Below are 18,407 nucleotides of genomic sequence, written 5' to 3'. Positions count from 1 at the left end.
CCATATTGGCTTGATCAATAGCTCTCAATCTGGAAGCAGCTTCAATTTGTGATAACTTCCAAACCTCGTTATAAGTAGCATACACCCATCTTTTGGAATTTACGCATTAGATAATATGGTTTCATTTGTTGTTGATATTTGTTGCTGCCTCTAGGGCAGGATACGGTGTGACCACCAACATGCGTTTACCTTGCGACAGCGTCCGTTCTTTAAGAATCGCCATCTGCACCGCAGTCAAAACTTTTTCAACTGAGGAAAAACGCAATTCAGCCGAAGTGTACAAGTGTGATTTGTATGCAATGGGGACTGTGTCGCCCTCATTGAACGTTAAGTACGTGAAACCCACTGGCACAGTTCTTATTACCAGGTTTGTATGATTATCGCGTGTCAGTAAGTATTTCGAAGCAAGAAGATCAGCCTGCAAAGATTGCAACATAGCTGAATGCTCTGGCAGCCAGCTCGATTTGGAAACAGTAGGTTGTACCAAGGCATATAGCGGCTTGATACGCTGGGTATAATTGGGAACGTATGTACGAACAAAATTCAGAAAGCCCCGCAAAGACTGTAATTTTTTCAAATGTTGTAGGAGCACGCAGACATGCGCACTTCTCCAGAAAGTGAGGAGCTAATCCTCGACCCTCATTGTTGAGCTCGTAGCCCAAAAACAACACTGTATACTCTGCAATGTGAGACTTTGCAAAGTTGAATTTGTAACCGAAATCTGCAAATATAATAATGCGATCAACGCGACACAGATGCAGCCACAACTCGTCGTCTGTGAGATAGATATCATCAACATACGAGTACGCATCAGGGTCAATGCTCTCTAACAGAGAGACAACACGTGTGGCAAAGACACCAGGGCTGTTTTTATAGCCCATGGCTAATCTCTTAAACTGCTTTTGCTTGCCACCAGAAGTAAACGCTATCCACTGACTACTAATAGAGGACAGGTTATGGCTGTAAAAGCCATTGGAATATGTCAAGTGTGGTTTTAAACCTTTTTCTCACGAGATTATCAACGAGGGCAGAACTGTGGGTATTCTGTACCGCGCACGTCCAGCAATGAGAGTTCAAATGCCGATAATCCAAAACTAGGCAGTACGACCCATCGGGCTGCGTTACAGTGAATAAAGGATTATTCTTATGTGACACACGTTTCAATAACTCCCTGATATTCCAATTGCTCAAGGATTTCCGCGACGTGAGATCTAGCTCCGCGGCGCATGGGATATTGGGGTTGTGGTTGAGGCATAGACCGCAAGGGAATCTCATGGCTGGGAGACAATTTATCCCAGCCCACCTGAGTACGATACAAAGTCGGTGCAAGCACCTGAGCCCACTCTTCAGCAAACCTTTCAGAGTGCTCCTTTGGCACTGTGTGCGCAAAGGACGTGAGGATTACCTCTTCCCCTCCAGGAGCGTCTAAAATGAAAGCCGGAGGCCAGTCCACCTCTGCCAAGAGAATGTCATAGGAAGAGATCAGATTATCCCAAAAAATCCCTTGTATTGTACGTTGTATGTCACCTTCAATTAAGAGGACTATGTCATATAGTCTGTCAGGGGGAGCCACTCTAGTGTCAGCAGTTTCTACAGTAATGAACGTGTCAGTTGCTGTTGCCTCCAGAAATGGACGCAGTGCTTGCTGCACTACTATAACCTCCGCTGTGCTGTCGAGCAACGTTAGAGCCCATGTCAGGTTCCGAAGCTGCGTTCGCACTATCTGTGGCATACCTCGCTGTCAGCGCAGCAACCTTCTTCATCTGAAACGGGGGACGTTGACGTGCAAACTTGTCCTGCTTGCCTTTACCGTCAGTCTGACGGGGTTGCTCAAGTCCTTGTTGGGCACCCCGACCTTTGCCACGTTCTCCGCCACCGGACTGTGAGGCCGATGTTTCCTGTGAAGAACGAGGAGAACGTTGTTCAGTAACCTGAAATCTATCAGGTGACCTAATACTAGTGCGATCGCGCAAATCGTATGTGCGTTCACCAGTCGCCTGTACGGGAGAGGCAGGACGAGACCCCCGTTTCTGTTGCTGCTTCCCCTGTTTCTTTGTTCGCCAATTTTGTTTAGGAAAAGTTGGACGATCGTCTTTGACAGGCGAACTAACCTTAGTCTGCTGTATTAAGTCAGGAATGACTATAGTCGATTTAATCCCCAAGCTACTGCGGCCAATAGTTCTATATGCTTCCGCAATAATTTTAGGCAACTCTTTGGGCTTGTCGAGCTCATCGACACGGGCTAAGCCATTAGCCACTTGGAATTGCACCGCTTCTCCCTTGAGATTACCAAGGACGAGGGAGGCAACTACGTCGAACACACCGACAAGCCGCATTCCCAACTCGACAGCCGCCTCCGGACCGTGGTTGTCTTGAACACGTTTAATTATGGAGGGTAGCACAGCCATAGACGGGGCGCCACAGCACTACGAGTAGACTGCGGCAAAGACCTTACCCCAGTTGTCATAATCAGACACCTCTGGGACTAAGTCCTTCTGCAAACTAATGGGGAGGATCCTGTGTTTCTCCACAGGGGTAGAATGCGGAAATACCACTTCCGGTTGGTCAAATTTCTCTGCAAGCCAATAAGGTAAATCATCCTTATTCTGGGGGCGCTTGCTCATTACCGAATTAACCATGACGGGACTAATAACAACCGCGGCTTGGCCAGCTGGTTGTCCCGCAACAGCAGGTGCCCCCACCTGCACGTTGCATGAAACGTATTGCAACAACGCCCTATATACTGTAATAAGGGCTGTATGGATTACACGCAACTCATCCACCACAACAGTCAGATAGCGGGGATGAGGCGTAAATCCGTCCAGCACCGGCCATGTGGCCCCTGGAATGGACAAAGGGCCCATTCTAGCCGGTGTAACCGCATGGGGAAGGGCGCCATTAGACCAAATGCGATGCTGCCAGGCCGAAAGGGGAATCTGCTGCGTCCTATACGGCGTATAATTTGCTGGGACCCGTGTGTGAGTATAGGAGTGAAACGTATTATCATCCAAATTCACTGCCGGCAGTGTCACCCAAGAGTAAAACAACTCGTAGGGGTAAGACGCATCGGCACTCACTACAAAAATAATGTCCATCCCATCGTCCGGCACCCCATACTGCGTCAAATGACGCCGCAGAGGCGTACGGCTATGCGCTGCAATGTCGACTGCCATAAGGACACAGAGAAGACCAACAATGGATATCACAGGAGCACAAGGGTTCAGAAATAGAAAAAAACCTTTTTAATTAACAAGCTTGAGGGAACCCATCGTACAAACAGGTAGGTCAAAACCATCACTCCCGCTATCCAGAAACAAGAGTGAGGGTGTCGTGGACTAATATAAGCACTACTAAGGCATTTCAAATCAAAAGACCAAACGTTAGGTGCGCCATGTTGCAGGGATTCTGCTCATGCACAGAACTATGCTCAGGAAACCAGGACCTCAGTGAATTGTGGTGTACCAAAAACTCACCTGAGTACCCAGAACCCCAATCCGACTAGCATCAGTGTCCCATTCGTTATCCGTATTCTCTCGGAGGTCCCAATGTATAGACAACCCAGAACAAGCAACTTAGAGTACTCTCAGGAATGGTGGGAATCAGAAATACCTGTTCGTTATTATTCTCATATCAGTCCACAACAAGAGTAATCAGAGACACGGTAAAGTTTAAAATGTTTATTTTATAAAATTCGTGTCCTAAGATGCAGTACTTTGGCTAACATAAGCAGACAAATGATTAAAATTAAAACCATCATCATTGTTACAATACCATAGAAAATGAAGGGAGAAATCATGTTACAAATGACAGTGGAATACAACCACCTTCCCTTCGCTAGTAGGCTAGTATTATTATACTAATAGAAGGTCTCTAGGTTTGAATGGGGAACCCCATACCGTGAAGATCAGCTTAGGTGAATCACATCACAGGATCAGCTTTGCTCTGCACCTGGAAATGTTCTTCTCCAGAATGTGTGTGTAATGCATGCAAACTGCAATATTAAAGGCTCTCGACATTCAGGTATTTGCAGCTGTGTGCGTATTATGGCTAGAGAGTGGGCCAATCAACCTGAACTGAAAAACATACATTGTTTGGAGGCTCAGAGTGTTTTGCACACAATGTTCAGACCAAGTTCGCAGTGCACGTCTAGGGATGTGAACAACAGACAGTTATCATGTGAAGAAAAGGCAAGCAAGCAGTTTTCAAATAATAACATGTCTCTGCAGTGACGTGTGCAAAAGTGGCAAGATGGCTTTTCTAACATCTAACGCGCTTATGCTAACCTAGCAATGTATGTATCTAAATCGCTGCCTTCACTACAAAACAGTTAGTCGGGTATGATACACCGGCCGCACAAACAATTGAAATGTTCCACAAAGGAGTACCCCAGTGTTTAAAAACCAAGGAAAATGCTATCTGCCCATGTGCATCAGGGTAGGTATGTATTAATATAACAATCGTTCTGTAGGACTCATTCAAAAACAGTACCTTCTTATGTGTCTTAGAGGGAACCCCATGCTGCTCAACTTATTTATTGAACAAAAACTAATTACAAAGAAGTCAAAACACAGGGCTGATATACTTTGCATCGTGTAATGTTTTGACTCCAATTAAGTGTAACAATCACCAAAATAAGTGACATAGTGCAAACGATGAAATGCTCCAATGGTTATTAGATTTACAAAAAAATATAGATAAAAGACACTACAATTCCCAATGGTTGAATGCATGTATTGCTAAAATTCATAACAGGGTTTGAAATTGACAGTGTGGATTCCCTTGAAGGTAAATTACACGTAACAACGAAGAGGAAGGGTTTGTTGACGTTTCAATCCTGTTTGACTCTCTTCAGGGTGTAGTCATCTGACTGCCAGGCCTACACATAAGAGAGACACAAATAAAAACACAATTTCTAAGTCCTGTGCTTTTACATACTGTATAATTCCATTAACCAATCAATGAGTAACTCACCACCTAATAGTGAGATCATTTGCGTGACCGGAAGAACTACCAGGTCTTCAACCTATATATCAAAAAAAGGCATATATTAAAAACCAAAAGGTGATATGACTTCAATCCAACCGTGATGCTCGGGTCAACATGTGTCTGCCAATCTAATACCCTACTTCTAAGTGTGTGGCATACATCAGGACGAAACTCATGTATTATCATTCTACGGACAAAGTCTGTAATAAGAATTAAACATCACACAAATCAGTAGGCCGCTTATATTGTGAAAATATCCCTCACAGTTGTCACCCCCAAAAAACGTGGTTTTCTGGCCTCAATTCACAATTCTTCAGACAGGGTGAAACCAGGACCTCATCTGTCACATGTGTCGCAAAACTGAAACTGCCCAGGGAAAAAGTCTTATCACCTTTGGTTTTTAATATACTTCTGCTATCCTCACCCACACTTGATAGCTCACATAGGGGAAAAATTTAATACCTCCTCCCAGAGTGGGAGTTATAGCCCAAAAGCAAACCGCTGGTTGAGGGGTGTGAGGAAAACCCTATGATAAAGGATGCCACAATATGGTGGATGAGTGTTCTCGTCATTAAAAAAATATCTTTTTCAGGATTTGGAGATTTATGATTGGGTTTGATGAATGTACCGAAGTACCCATTGGTTTCAACCCAGACTGGATGCATTTATGTTGTGCTTCTATGAGTTTTTGGGAGCAACGCATGAAGGTCTTTAAACATTCCTGCAAGACCCTTTATTCTCTGCGGAACAGAATATTGAAGTCAGAATATCATCTGACAAATATTGTGCCCTTAATATAATTTACAAAAATATTACCCCCCTGGGAATTTATATTAAAAAAATCTGCACCCAATGGGACAATATTTTTGTAAACTATTTTTGGCACACAATATTTTATCAGACAATATTTCTGTAGCTGATATTCTGACATAAAACCAGAGAATAGTCAATGCAGGCTTGATGTCTAATGGACATTTGATGAAGAATTTCATATTCCAAAAATCAACTTTATTGTATGATTACTTAAAATCATTTACAAAAGCAGAACAGATAAATACAAGTCAAGAAGAAGGTATAGATAAAATGAATAAAGTCCGATGAGGGTTTAAGATGTAAAATGCAATCATAGTCTCCAGAGAGCAAATAACTGTGTGAGAAAAGGTACATTTAGAATTAAAACAGATGTTTGGTATTACATGCAAAGAGTGTGCAAAGCAAATTTCATATTGCCAATTCGGTTTTCAAACAGAATTTACTCAGACGTTATAGCCAAGCCTGTAACTGTGTCAAAAAGGCTGTAACTATTGTGCATGCAGGACTTTGGGAAAACGTTTAGGAGGCTCTCTCTGCACAGATCTTTCCTGATGGTTGAAGTAGGGCTGAAGTTGTGTCAATTATTTCTTTGATGCCTATGTGGAGCTTGCTGCAGGGAAGACAATTGTAACCTCGATAAAGGTTTCTTATTGAAAATAAAATCTTTCCAATTTCCAATGTGGTGCAGAATATTCTCCCACTTTGATTCTAGACTTTATCAATGACAGGGAAGGCACGAAGGTTGGTTCACAAGGTCCGTAAACCCAAAACTACTTACATTCATTTCTAAGTATGCAAAAGAACCAACAGAGCTGTGAGCAGAGCGGGATCATCCAGTCGCTATGAACTTCTGGATTACAGTGCAGCCCACAACAAAGATTATTTTTTTTAAATAGAGCAAGCAAAAGAGGGTTTAACGCAATAACCAGTTAAATTGTCACATTGGCATCAAAGAAACTTTGTTTCACTTCAATGCAATGTTTATTTTGGTGTAGAACAATGAAACCATCAATACCGTTTTAAAATACAAAAGTAACTTCACATACGCAAATTATGAACAGTAAGCGACTAATCCGATTTACAACAATACAAAATACATACATTTTACATACATATACAGTTTAATACAATAAACAAGATAATTATTACCAATTTATTCCCTCACCCTTAGAATCTCTACCAAGTATTTTCCCATCATTATTTTGCGGCCAAGTTCCTGAATGGCAATGCCAAATCAGCCAAGAGCCATTTCTTTTTAAACCCCTTTATTTATAATTGCTCATTATTATCTAATATGACAGTACAAAAATGTCCAGGCCAGGGAAAAAGGTAATGACCACCTCCATGAGAACTCGCAACAGCATAAATATAAGCAGAACAATATTGCATTTATCTGTCAACATATTTAAAGTAGACACTTTCTCCACTAGACAGGACCCCCACCTTAGGGCCCATGTTAGCCAGTGTGAGGTATGAACCATCCCATCACTCCCTTGTCAAGTCCAAAACCTCTTCACTTTCAGCAGGCATATCTGCCATCCTATGCATGCCCCCAACCTTTTTTAGGTTGAGCCTAGAGCGCTTACGCTGCAGGATTATCGGTTTGTGTACTTCGTGGGCTCTGGAGTATTGCCGCAGAACTTGTCTGCTTCCTCTTTTTTGCTTTATGTTTAGGGATTTTTTTTTCACCATTTTTCAGTGGCTACGGTGTGTCTTTATTTTTTGCTCTCTGCTTCACCAGAACTGACAGCATAGTTGCAAAAAAAGGTACGCATTTCGCTGCTGGCGTCCGTGGCATTACTGCACCCTTCCGTGACGTTCCTGAGTCCCGGTCCGCACTCAGTGGCTCCTTCCCCTGCCCCATCCATCCACAGGCCTCTCAGAGGGCCAAGCCCAGGACGGGACTGGGGACAGAAACCGGCCCTGGCAAACTGCTCAGCAGGCCCCCCTGGGCTGAGGGGAGAGTGCAGCCGAGCAGTTTGCGAGGGCCAGTTTCAGGCGATTTTGTTACAGGGGGCCGATATTCCCGACCCCTGGAAACAAAAATGCCCCCCAGGGGCCCAAAACTGGCCCCCACCCTAGCGGCCCACCGGGGAAACGCCCAGTGCCCGCTATGGCCAGACCGGCCCTGCCAGAGCCCCCAGGCACCTGACCTCCAATCCGATTATCAGCAGTGCAGCTGCCTCCTTCTTGCTGCTCCCAGCCCATTATGTCACAGCTTTGACAGAACCCTGCCATTTTCAATGAGCCCTGGCGTCGTTGTTGGTGCTGCCGTGGAGGATCAAAGAGGAGGGGGCTGTGGCCCAGGAGCAGCAGCAGGCGGCAGAGTAACAGGGCTCGGCTAACCCTCATACACCCTTGCTTCAGCAGCCGCTTCCTCCCTTCTGCTCTCACTTTATATTATGGGTGAGGGCCAGAGGTGCAACTAGAGCCAAATTTCGGGGGGGTTAATTCTTCAAGCAATCGGCAGAGTGGAGCTGCAGGGGCTCTAAGAAGGCGTGAAAACACAACAAAGCCTCCTTAACAAGTAGATGGTCTTTTAAAGACCAGTGAAGTGCTCGGGTGCGGCTGTGTGTGTGTCCCGGAAGCTGTCTCACCCAGGGCTGACACACACGAGGGGGGGGGGGGGGTTGAAGCCCTTTCAGTCCAATGGGCATTGCACGCCTGGCAAGGGCTGCATAAAAACGACATTGGCCACTTCTCCTGCTCTTCCTCTGGCAGATGTACCCCCCCCCCTCACTTTCTGTCTCTGTTTCACTCCTCACTTGCTGAAAACTGGGACTTCAAAAAACTGCTCTTACCCTCTCCTTTCCTTCATTCGTTGCCCTGAGAAATGTATCCAAAAAAAGAAAAAAAAAACACTTTTGCTGGAAATGTTCTCTTTATCTACCATTTTTCTATTACAAAGTACAGCCTCGGGACGGAGAGAAAAAAAAAGTTTTAAAATACGAAAAGTAACTAAATAAAGCAAGACAGAGTGGTTGCAAACTAACCAGATTGGTTTTGTTCATACCCAAACACATTAGCGCCACTTTACAGAGTTTGCCAGTGAATCGCTACTTTAGTTTTCTCGCCTTTCTGTGAGCAACATTGTTTTCCCTGGGGTGGGACCGTGCACCATTCCTGGCGGTCCTGCAATACCTGGTTGATGTATGGAGTAGAAAATGTTTAATGTGATCCTTTTCAGATGTTTTCCTTATTTTAGTTTATAAAGTGTGTACTGCAGCTGTGTTCAGGGATTTAGTCTTTTTCAACCATACTGCTTACGTTTTGTAAGGATATAAGCAATGAACATTGAAACCGTCCCTTCCAGGCCCTGTTGTCATGTCCTTAACTTTTCAGGCAAAAACACTCACTGATTTCTGAATAAAGACGAATGCAAAAGTGTTAAGGTAACCATGTTGTTCCGGCTTACATTGCACATGCTTTACTTAATCTTGCATTCCCTTTGAGTGTTTGCTTTTTCCAGGATATGGCTTTTTTTTCAGGCAGCATATTACTCTTCTCTAGCACATAATTTGAATCGAGTGACATCCAGGCGCTTATAGCAGTGCACAGTTCGGTTGCAGCTAAAGGCTGTGCCAGTTTCTCTCAGTGGGGCAGTATTGTGTTCAGTGGGGGGGGGGGGGGGGGAGGGGGGGGGGGTTGTGGCACCAACTCAACTCCACCTCAGCATCAGTACAGCTACAGTCAGCGTTTCTCAGAACCACTTCTACAGCACTCATCAGCACCCGAGCACCACCACAGCATTACTCAGCCGCAGCACCATATCAGCACCAGCGCAGCACCAGCAGAGCAACAGCTCAGCACCGGAGCAGTACCACAGCATTACTCAGTCCCAGCAACATATCAGCGCAGCACCACCAGAGCAACAGCTCAGCACCAGTGCAGTACCACAGCATTACTCAGCCGCAGCACCATATCAGCACCAGCGCAGCACCAGCAGAGCAACAGCTCAGCACCGGAGCAGTACCACAGCATTACTCAGTCCCAGCAACATATCAGCACCAGCGCAGCACCACCAGAGCAACAGCTCAGCACCAGTGCAGTACCACAGCATTACTCAGTCCCAGCACCATATCAGCACCAGCGCAGCACCACCAGAGCAACAGCTCAGCACCAGTGCAGTACCACAGCATTACTCAGTCCCAGCACCATATCAGCACCAGCGCAGCACCACCAGAGCAACAGCTCAGCACCAGTGCAGTACCACCTCCGCACATGCTCAACACCACCTCACTAACAGCACTGTTTATGCTTGTCTCAGCTAATTAAATAAAAAAGCTGTAACAAGCATTAGAACAGGCCAGGAATTTGCCAGCATTGCAAGAACAAAAAAACTAGAAGACATTTTTTATGTCGATTCTTTTTTTAATAGGGTCGTTCAGTTCTACATAATATCTTCTTCGTTATATATAAAATAACAAATTCCTTCAGTGCTTTTTCATTGTAGCTTTTCAAAATACTGTACAGCACCCACACTGCTCTACATCACAGTTTATAGACATTGGCAAAGCCAATAGCTCTGGCTAAACACTTATAAGGTCCCAAAGGCAAGACCTATTGGCTATGCCAATGCTTGATGTAGGGGGGGGGGGTGAGATACGACATGCCATCCTCTAACACACAAATGGCACCATATCCAGATATCTGCCTTCGCACAATTTCTGCAACACAAAACACAGAAAGATGTGTGAATGGTTGTTATGTGAAGAGGCTGTAAAATAGATGAATGTGGGCTTCTGTCTTTGAAGCAATGTTGTAAAATTCCCTTCTTTTGGCTAGTGTCACAGTTGACAGCTCACAGAAGTGGCCTTTAACTCCTTGAAATTGATTTATTGTGTCCTTGCTGCGGTAATGAGAATACGTGTGTTTGAAAAAATGAATGAACTCCTAGGTACATCTGTTGTCATATCGGAAATGCTTCCAGATCACTATGTCCTATCAAGTTAAATATCGAGATTCCCATGTTCTGACAATATGCGTATGAGAAGCGCCTTGACATCGTTCTCCACGTTTATACTGGGGATCTCCGGGACTGACGTCACGAATTCTGATATTATTTCTACGTGATCGACTTCCGCCGTCTTCAAGGGTTTTTATCACTCTGATATGTCTGGGACTCCAATGCAGTCACCCACTCTGCAGTATATCTTGTTTGTGTGCTCATTGTGCGATAAAAGTTTCAGCTTGATCCATTCTGCACTCCGCTTTCTGAAGGTTGTGATCTCCCTTCATCCAGTCAAGATTTTTACTTTGCATGCTGGGACTTGTATTTCTGATTTTATAAGGGATAATCCGGACAAGTCCCAAGCTGCAAAGCAAAAAAAAAAAAAATCACACCCACACCACAAATACGCACAGATGTACTGGATGAGTTACTGACTTGCAGGGCCGTTTCTACCATTAGGCAGGACTAGGCGGCCGCCTAGGGCGGCAAAAGGGGGAGGGCAGCAAAAAATATGCTATTAACTGCTATTAGTTTCCGATTCCTGACTGAAACTGTCTCACCCTGGTGGAGTGGCAGCGTGCGTGCAGCTCCCAGCAGGTGGCTTATGGGGGCTGGCTGAGCAGCAGATAGCTACCAACATTGTAGCAATTCCCGACACAGGCTGTGCAGAAACTAATAGGTGGGGTCAGGTATCCTGCTGCCTCTGCGGTGGCGCGAGGGTTGGCTACAATTCTATTGGAGGGAATGCTTGGCACGCAGTTTTACATTACTTTTAAAATTAATGTGAAGCACTGCAACGCGACTAACGGACCTGGACAGTACCAACCCCCGACCCGGACCGTGGCCTACGGCTGCTGTGGTGCCCAGTACAACACTGTGCTGCAGCTGCTGCAGAGAGGTCACAGTATCTGAGAAAACTTTCCAGGCTAAGGTCGGAAGAAAGGCCACGGCGAGCTTGCCTTGCAGCAGCCATATTGCTGCAGTGAGCCACGCAAAGCAAGTGTGAGTCACAGTGCCCCCTGAAAGTGTATAATTGATCTGCTATTTGGTTGGCAATGGATGGTATTGGTTTTGCTAAATTAGCAGTTGTACTGTAGCGCAGTCATGATCACCTGCCTGCCAGTGTCCTGTACTGTAGCAGAAGTTCACACAGGTCAGCAGCATCACTCAGCAGAGCAGCATTGGATAGCTCTCTGTGACAGCCCTGCTGTGGTGTGACCTGTGTGTCCGAGGGAAGGGAGAGGGGGCGGACCGGGTATAGTTATTTTTGTGTGTCGGTGAGTCGAGCAGTAATGTTGAATTCGTGATACATGCGCACATGCACCACTGGATGACTTCAACCCACTGACTCTTCCTCCCTAGCACCTCAGAATTCCCAGAAACGAATAGCTCCTAGGAGTGCAGTAATAGCCAAGGAGCAGGGATACCCGTTATAAATTAAAGTGCCAACCATGGGTACTACCCGTTATCTCTGCTTCACACATTTTAACCGTCGATCAGTCCTACAAAGGTGGGCCCTCCAAAAATGTTCGGATTTTGTGCTTGTCCTAAAGTGCTAACCTTTGTTATTTTTGGAGCACCCACAGATTGTGAATGCCGCTGAAAGGTGCACATGTTTGAATTCTAACAGTTAGGCCCTATTTTAATTAGTCTGGAAGATAGACCAATAACAACTTGGATTCTAGATCACTGACCCACCTTCCTTTCTCAGATGGTTGATTTAGTCTGAAATAATGTGTTTGTCAGCGGGGCACCATAGGTCTTAAGACAAGTAAGGAAAATGGGCAGCCATTTAGATAGCAAAAGGCAGCCATAACCTGGGATGCAGCAAGCCCTCCCATCCCCGGATCCCGGTGCCACTGTGCCTACTGCACTAACGATAGCTCCGCCCGTTTTTAATGGAGAGAGCGGAATGTGGACGGCAATACCGCAATACAGGCAGTTCAGTATCTACGTTTGCTCATTTTATGTAATCACAACTACCAAAGAAATTGACATTTTATGTAGTAATATACATTTTCCCTAACCCAAACTTTTAATGCCAGTATCACAAATTACTGGGAGGGCCACTAGAAGGAATAGGAGTGCCTTTGCCTCCAGCTGTTAGCGAACAGAATGCAACCTAATACACTGAGTTTATGGGGAAACAGGCACCAGCGGGAAGCTCTGCCCCTCCCCTGCCCCAAAGAGAGCCTTAATGCCTCACCACCATGGGTTAGCCTTTAATGCTTTTAGAATCTCCTTGTTTTAAAAATTCTTGATTCCAGGCCGTTCAGTCTAGGAAATTGTTTTTCTTAAAAGCCTTGGTTAACTTTAGCAGGAAACTGGGTAAACTCCCGCTCCCAGCATTACTTCAAATTTATAAAGCCAAATGCGTTGCTATCACAACCTATGGGGCGGCCATCTGGGGCTATGTCGATGTGACCGCGTTCCAGATGGCGGAAAACAGATTTCTTAATTTTTTATTGGCTGTCCTGGAGAGTGTGTCTACTTTTAACTGCCACATGGAACTTGGTTTACCATATATAACGGATGCTATTCGTATTCAACCAAATCTTCTCTGGCATCGTATCTGGACCACAGAGCAGACCATTTTGAAACGCCAAATGATCACCGATTGCTGCGGACTGGTTGGGGCTCTCTGTATAGGCTGGCTGAAATACGTTAGAGATTTTTTGTGCAAAATGGGCCACCAGGAATATTTTGATAACCCATCCATTTTAATCAGCTTAAACAAGAAAGCATTTAAACAAAGTTGTCTCCATTTTGTTGAAAATCTTAGATTTCATTTAAAGATTACCAGAATTACAGTTCTTGCCCATCAACACATCCTGATCTCCCCCGAGATGCAGCCCTATTTAAAACTGGTTACCTCTGACTACGACAGATTTTTGCTCACCTGTTTTAGGTTGGGCATTATTCATAGATCACTCAGCTTCCCAGCCGGAAATGACTGGTCTAGAGTGCTAATCAAATGTCCATGCGATGAGATATCAGTTCAGACCACTATGCATGTTTTATTTTTCTTTAAATTTTATCAAGTTCAGAGGAAGAGATGGCTATTCCTTGTCCTTAGATCATTAGGCTTGCATCAAGGTCGCCCTGCATTTTTGGTCATGCAATCGCTTGGGGAAGAACTTATAATTTTATCTGTATCCGCATTTTTAAAGTCGGTCTTCACCTTTAGAAAGACTATGTCTATGTAAACTGTGGTTTTAATTCTGAGAATTTAACAATTAGCTAATTTTTGCTTTTGCTCACCTAGTTTTCTCAGGGAATGTACTTTTATACGTCATGTTTTAATTTGTTCTTATTGTGGTTTTATGATTATTTCACTAATAGTCGAATAAAGCTTGATTTGATTGATTGATTCCAGACAGACTTTCTCGATAGTCGCTGCGACTCCTTTGTATCGTGTTTTCTCCTGTGTCCGTCGTCTTAAAGATTATTTAGTCCCCTATCCATCCATCACCTTCTGTTCATACTTTCTTCTTGAAAACATTTAGCCTCCCACCTCCCGTAGCAAAATACAGTCTGTCATGTACACAGTTTCCCAGTTCTTGTGAACTATTCTCTGTTTACGAACAGCCTTTTGCCCTTAATTCTGTGTCCGATCATGCTCTGTGACGTTTGCCTAATGTCCTCAGCTCCTTCCTATACCCAGCACAGGTTTCTAGACTGCTCATATTAGGAACCCATGTTTCTCAGCGCCTTGTATTTCTCTCTCCTGCACTTCGTGTTTCTTAGCTACCTCTTCCGTTTCCATCCTCGTGTTTCTGAGCACCTCCCTGTAAGACTTCCAGTGTCCTGCAGCCCTCGCTGAGCACCCTTGCAGGGCTGGGCAGGTAGCGCGGACCGCTTTCGGGGTAATCATGATTTTTATTAGGGTTGATGAGAGTCGTTTTTAATAGATTACAGCACCATGGCTGCTGGCTCACAGTGACTGCCGGAGAGGCTTGCCCAGTGCCTGTCTGTCTGTGGCGGTGTCCATGAGTCAGCTGACTGTCTCACTTAATTTGTGGGGCAGCTGACAAGGTGTTGTTGAGGAGCATCAGCTATGGCTACGACTGAAGGTAGTAGGGAGAGGTGAACATAGAATTGTGCCCGTTACATATTTAAAACTGAAGTTAATTAGGTTTTAGGTTGTTTATGTGCAGTACTCCTTGTATGCAGTGTTCCTATGTGTGATATTTCAATACTTGAGCTGTGGCACTTTCACTGTTAATAGAATAAAGCAGTTATGTACAGGTAACATAGTTTGTTTAAGTATTGACCCACCTATATGCAATGTGATGATCTAGAAAGGATGTTGAAACACGTGATGTTTATGCAAGATTTACAATGAATAATGCACAGAAACGGCATCATGCCACCCGCGCAATTAGTTTTAAGATCTTCTCAGCGTTTCTCGTTGCTCAAATGGGTGTAATTTCTGATATTTATATGTTTCCCTTGTCTTCACTGCTTGATTTTGCTCGCGAGAAAGTGTCACTCATGGTCGTTGAATGTCGCATTTAGTTATTTAATGTTTGATTTGTGTTATTGTTTAATGTTTAATACAAGTTCTATTATATCTAATGCATTAATTGCTAGAAGATGACAGAGGGAGAGAGTGATGGTAGTAAAAGCGAGGGGGCGGCATTTTTCAATTCTCGCCTAGGGCGGTAAAACACCTAGAAACGGCCCTGCTGACTTGCGGGCAAGTCAAATTTGAGAGCTCCGACCTCATACCTATGCTCAAGGGAATGACGCGCACAGGCTTGGATAGTTGTAAGTACTCTGGTGACGGAGGGTACAGGCTACAGCGATGGCCACGGTCTCTTACCTGTGCTCAAGTGAACGACAAGAATAAACGCCAAGCCAGGTCCGGTCATCTCTTCTTCCAGCCGTCGACAGTCTCCTTGTCGATTTGGAGTGAAACACAAACCACGACGTTAACAATAAATACACGACTAAAAGATTTGAAAAGCTGAGCGTTCAGTTGGGAAGCGGTGTTTCTCTCCCGCACCCAAAGAAATCGACGCTCAGGAGTTTAGAAACCAGAGGGTGTATCTGAAGTTAGCCTTTCTGTCGTCCGGCTCGTCCTCCAAGAAGTGTGTGGCAGAACCTGTTTCGATGATACTGCCCAGGTGCGCTTCAGGGCGGAGATACCAGGGCCAGGGAGGGAACCAACCACCTGAGTGCAGCAGGGAAATGCCGACAGCCTCACAAATACTACCAGGGGCATGGAAAAGAGGTGAGGGGTGACTGGGCTCCCCGGAGGGCGGGGTTACGCAACAGAAGAACTTCTAATGACCCTGTCCCTTCTCGGTCGCCTCTTAGGGCCTAAGGCTTAGGCTGTTGGTGGCTTGTTTTGTTTTTAAACCGGCATTGGCAGCTATTGCTAGGCGGCAGGGGTGGGGTTTCTGTGTGTGTGGGGAGCAACGCTGTAGAGTTCAAAACCTGGACCATTGTTTTACCCAATCAGAGGGGAGAAATCTCTGGCTTGAAATGTGCGACCAAGAGCCCCAGTGCATTTCGTACTCACTTTGTATTTTATCCGGGACACCTCTACAAAAGGTAGTTGTATAATTATTAGGACCATTTTAACAGGCTCCGTAAATTAAATTGTTAGAGATTTGTGGTCAAAAGTGTCATGGGTGAAACCCTTAGTTCTACTTAAAGTATAAGTGCCTCTGCTGTGCTATGTGTATTTGTAAAGTGCAATCTCACCCGCAAGGGTACCCTGATGCTGAGCAAGTGCGTGTGCCTGGCTCTGCCTTTGGTAGGTTGGTTAATTGAAAAGCCCGGTCGCCAGCTTTTAATGCAGTACAAGATGAGAGGAGGTGGCTCTGATGTGGAGTGAGAGGTTGTTCCACGCTTTTGGAACAATGATAGAGAAAGGTTCTATGTATGCGTGAGATGTGTGCGAGTAGGAGTCCTGCGAAGCGGAGGTGTCTGGGTGGTTGGTGGAAGGAGGTGCAACTGTTCAGGTAGGTGGGGCCTAAGCTGTGTAATGTCTTGAATGTGTGTGAGGAGTTTAAATTGAGCGCGTTTGTGCATCGGGAGACAGAGCAGTTTCCTGAAGTGTGGTAAGAAGCGAGTTCTGTGTGGGATGTTGAGCGTGAGTCTGGCTGCTGAGTTCTGGATGATTCATAGTCTTCTAGTGAGTTGCCTGGTGATACCGGCATAGAAGCTATTCCCATCGTTGCACTTGCTGGTGACTAGGGCATGAGTGAGAGTTTTTCTAGGGTTGCTTGGGAGTCATCCAAAGTCATTCCCCAGCATCTTCAGGGTGTGGTGCCTCTGCAGAATCACATCAATCACGCACCAAAAGCACATTATTATTGGCAACCAAATATCTCATGTGGGTGGAAGAAGATATGGAATGCCCAGCAACAAGGAACATATTTTGTTACTTCTAAAACAAATACTCAAACCAGTCAGCAAGGGAGTGGAAGCATTCTGTGGTAAACATTTCTACTTAGTCTAAAGGTGGAACTGGCTTTTCCACGGTAGGTAGAGTTACCATGTTTCTAAGAAAAATATATGTTTTTTTTTGCCAATATCTTTGGCGCCATTTGACAAATCGTTGCGAAATTTTAAAAACGAATGGGTCACTCAGGTCAGCTCCTATCTTAAATTTTTCGGGGTGATTCGTCGAGCAGGAGCCGAGAAAAAAGGGGGGTCCCAAAACACGCTTTCTCCATTTTAATTTCCATGGGAAACTTTAAACAAAGCTATAGCCCCAACTGCTGAAGGGAATTACACCAAATTTGGCAAAAAAGGTAGGTCTTGGTTCAGAAAGTGACCTTTTTTTGTTTTTTAAATGTGTAAATCCGTTCAGAAGTTCCTGAGAAATTCAAAAATTAAAAATATCGATATCTGGTGACCGAGGAGGATTCGCGAACCCTCCCGATCACGAGCTTCATTTTGATTAGTTGCCAACACTCCAAACCAAGAAGTGTTGGCAGCCATCTTGTGACTCAGTTGAACTGAGTCACAAGCAAAAGGGTCAGAAAATGGTTAAAAAAGAAGATAAGGGTGCAGGGTAGAAATGCCATGATCACCTAGGCCTGCTCCGAGGGACGAAAAAAAGCATTTTTAAAAATATTTTTGGCTGGATTCGCGCTGAGTGCTGGTCCTGGTTAATGTATTCTCTCCATATGGGTAGTATCGATGCTCTCTGCAGATAGGCTTGCAGTTGCAGGACGTCCTCTCCCGGAGGTCCCTCTCCCGGGGTTGTTCCTTCTCACAGAATGGAGGGGGCCCTCTTCTACTAGGCTTCCACTGGACCGGGTCTACTTCCACCGTGTCACTCCAACTACATTGGAGGAATTACTACAGGCCACCTCGCATGTCCCGCACTCAGCCTGAAAGGGTGTTGTTGGCTCCTGCCCTTTTGCATGCTACCTCCATCATCCCGGAATTTGCAGAGCGTACCACCATAGTCCATCTCTCGTGCCGGGACCCACTGCCACCGACGTCCCTGAGGCCTTTGCCCCTTGGATATCCACGGTCTGGTGTCCATCCTATCCCAAAGGTGGTTGTTACCAATGAACCAAGCTGCTCACCTCTGCCGTCACCAGGTGATCTGAGGAGTCGTAGGCAGATGGTTTACTCCCAGTGCTACTGACGTTCTCCAGGCCTTGTGCTCCCTTGTTCATGCACTTTGCAC

General features: G+C 45.2%; 1 protein-coding gene across 2 annotated transcripts in view; it reads right to left on the bottom strand.

Annotated features, from left to right (window-relative positions):
* LOC146811661 (serine protease 27-like) overlaps nt 1–18,407 on the bottom strand; it is a 333,108-nt gene that overhangs the window by 157,578 nt on the left and 157,123 nt on the right. The window contains exon 1 of one of the 2 annotated variants that reach the window (XM_085618632.1): nt 15,576–15,881. The exons of the other annotated variant lie outside the window; for it this stretch is intronic. Within the exon in view, the coding sequence (XP_085474758.1) occupies nt 15,576–15,624 (49 nt within the window). The 5' untranslated portion in view covers nt 15,625–15,881. Of the gene's footprint in view, nt 1–15,575; nt 15,882–18,407 lie in introns of those variants that run through there. 2 annotated transcript variants of the gene reach the window in all.

This window comes from Triturus cristatus, chromosome 7, assembly GCF_964204655.1.
Source record: "Triturus cristatus chromosome 7, aTriCri1.1, whole genome shotgun sequence".
In the NCBI taxonomy this organism is placed as follows: Eukaryota; Metazoa; Chordata; class Amphibia; order Caudata; family Salamandridae; genus Triturus; species Triturus cristatus.
Note: the sequence above shows the minus strand (reverse complement) of the source record. Positions and strands in the feature narration are given on the sequence as shown.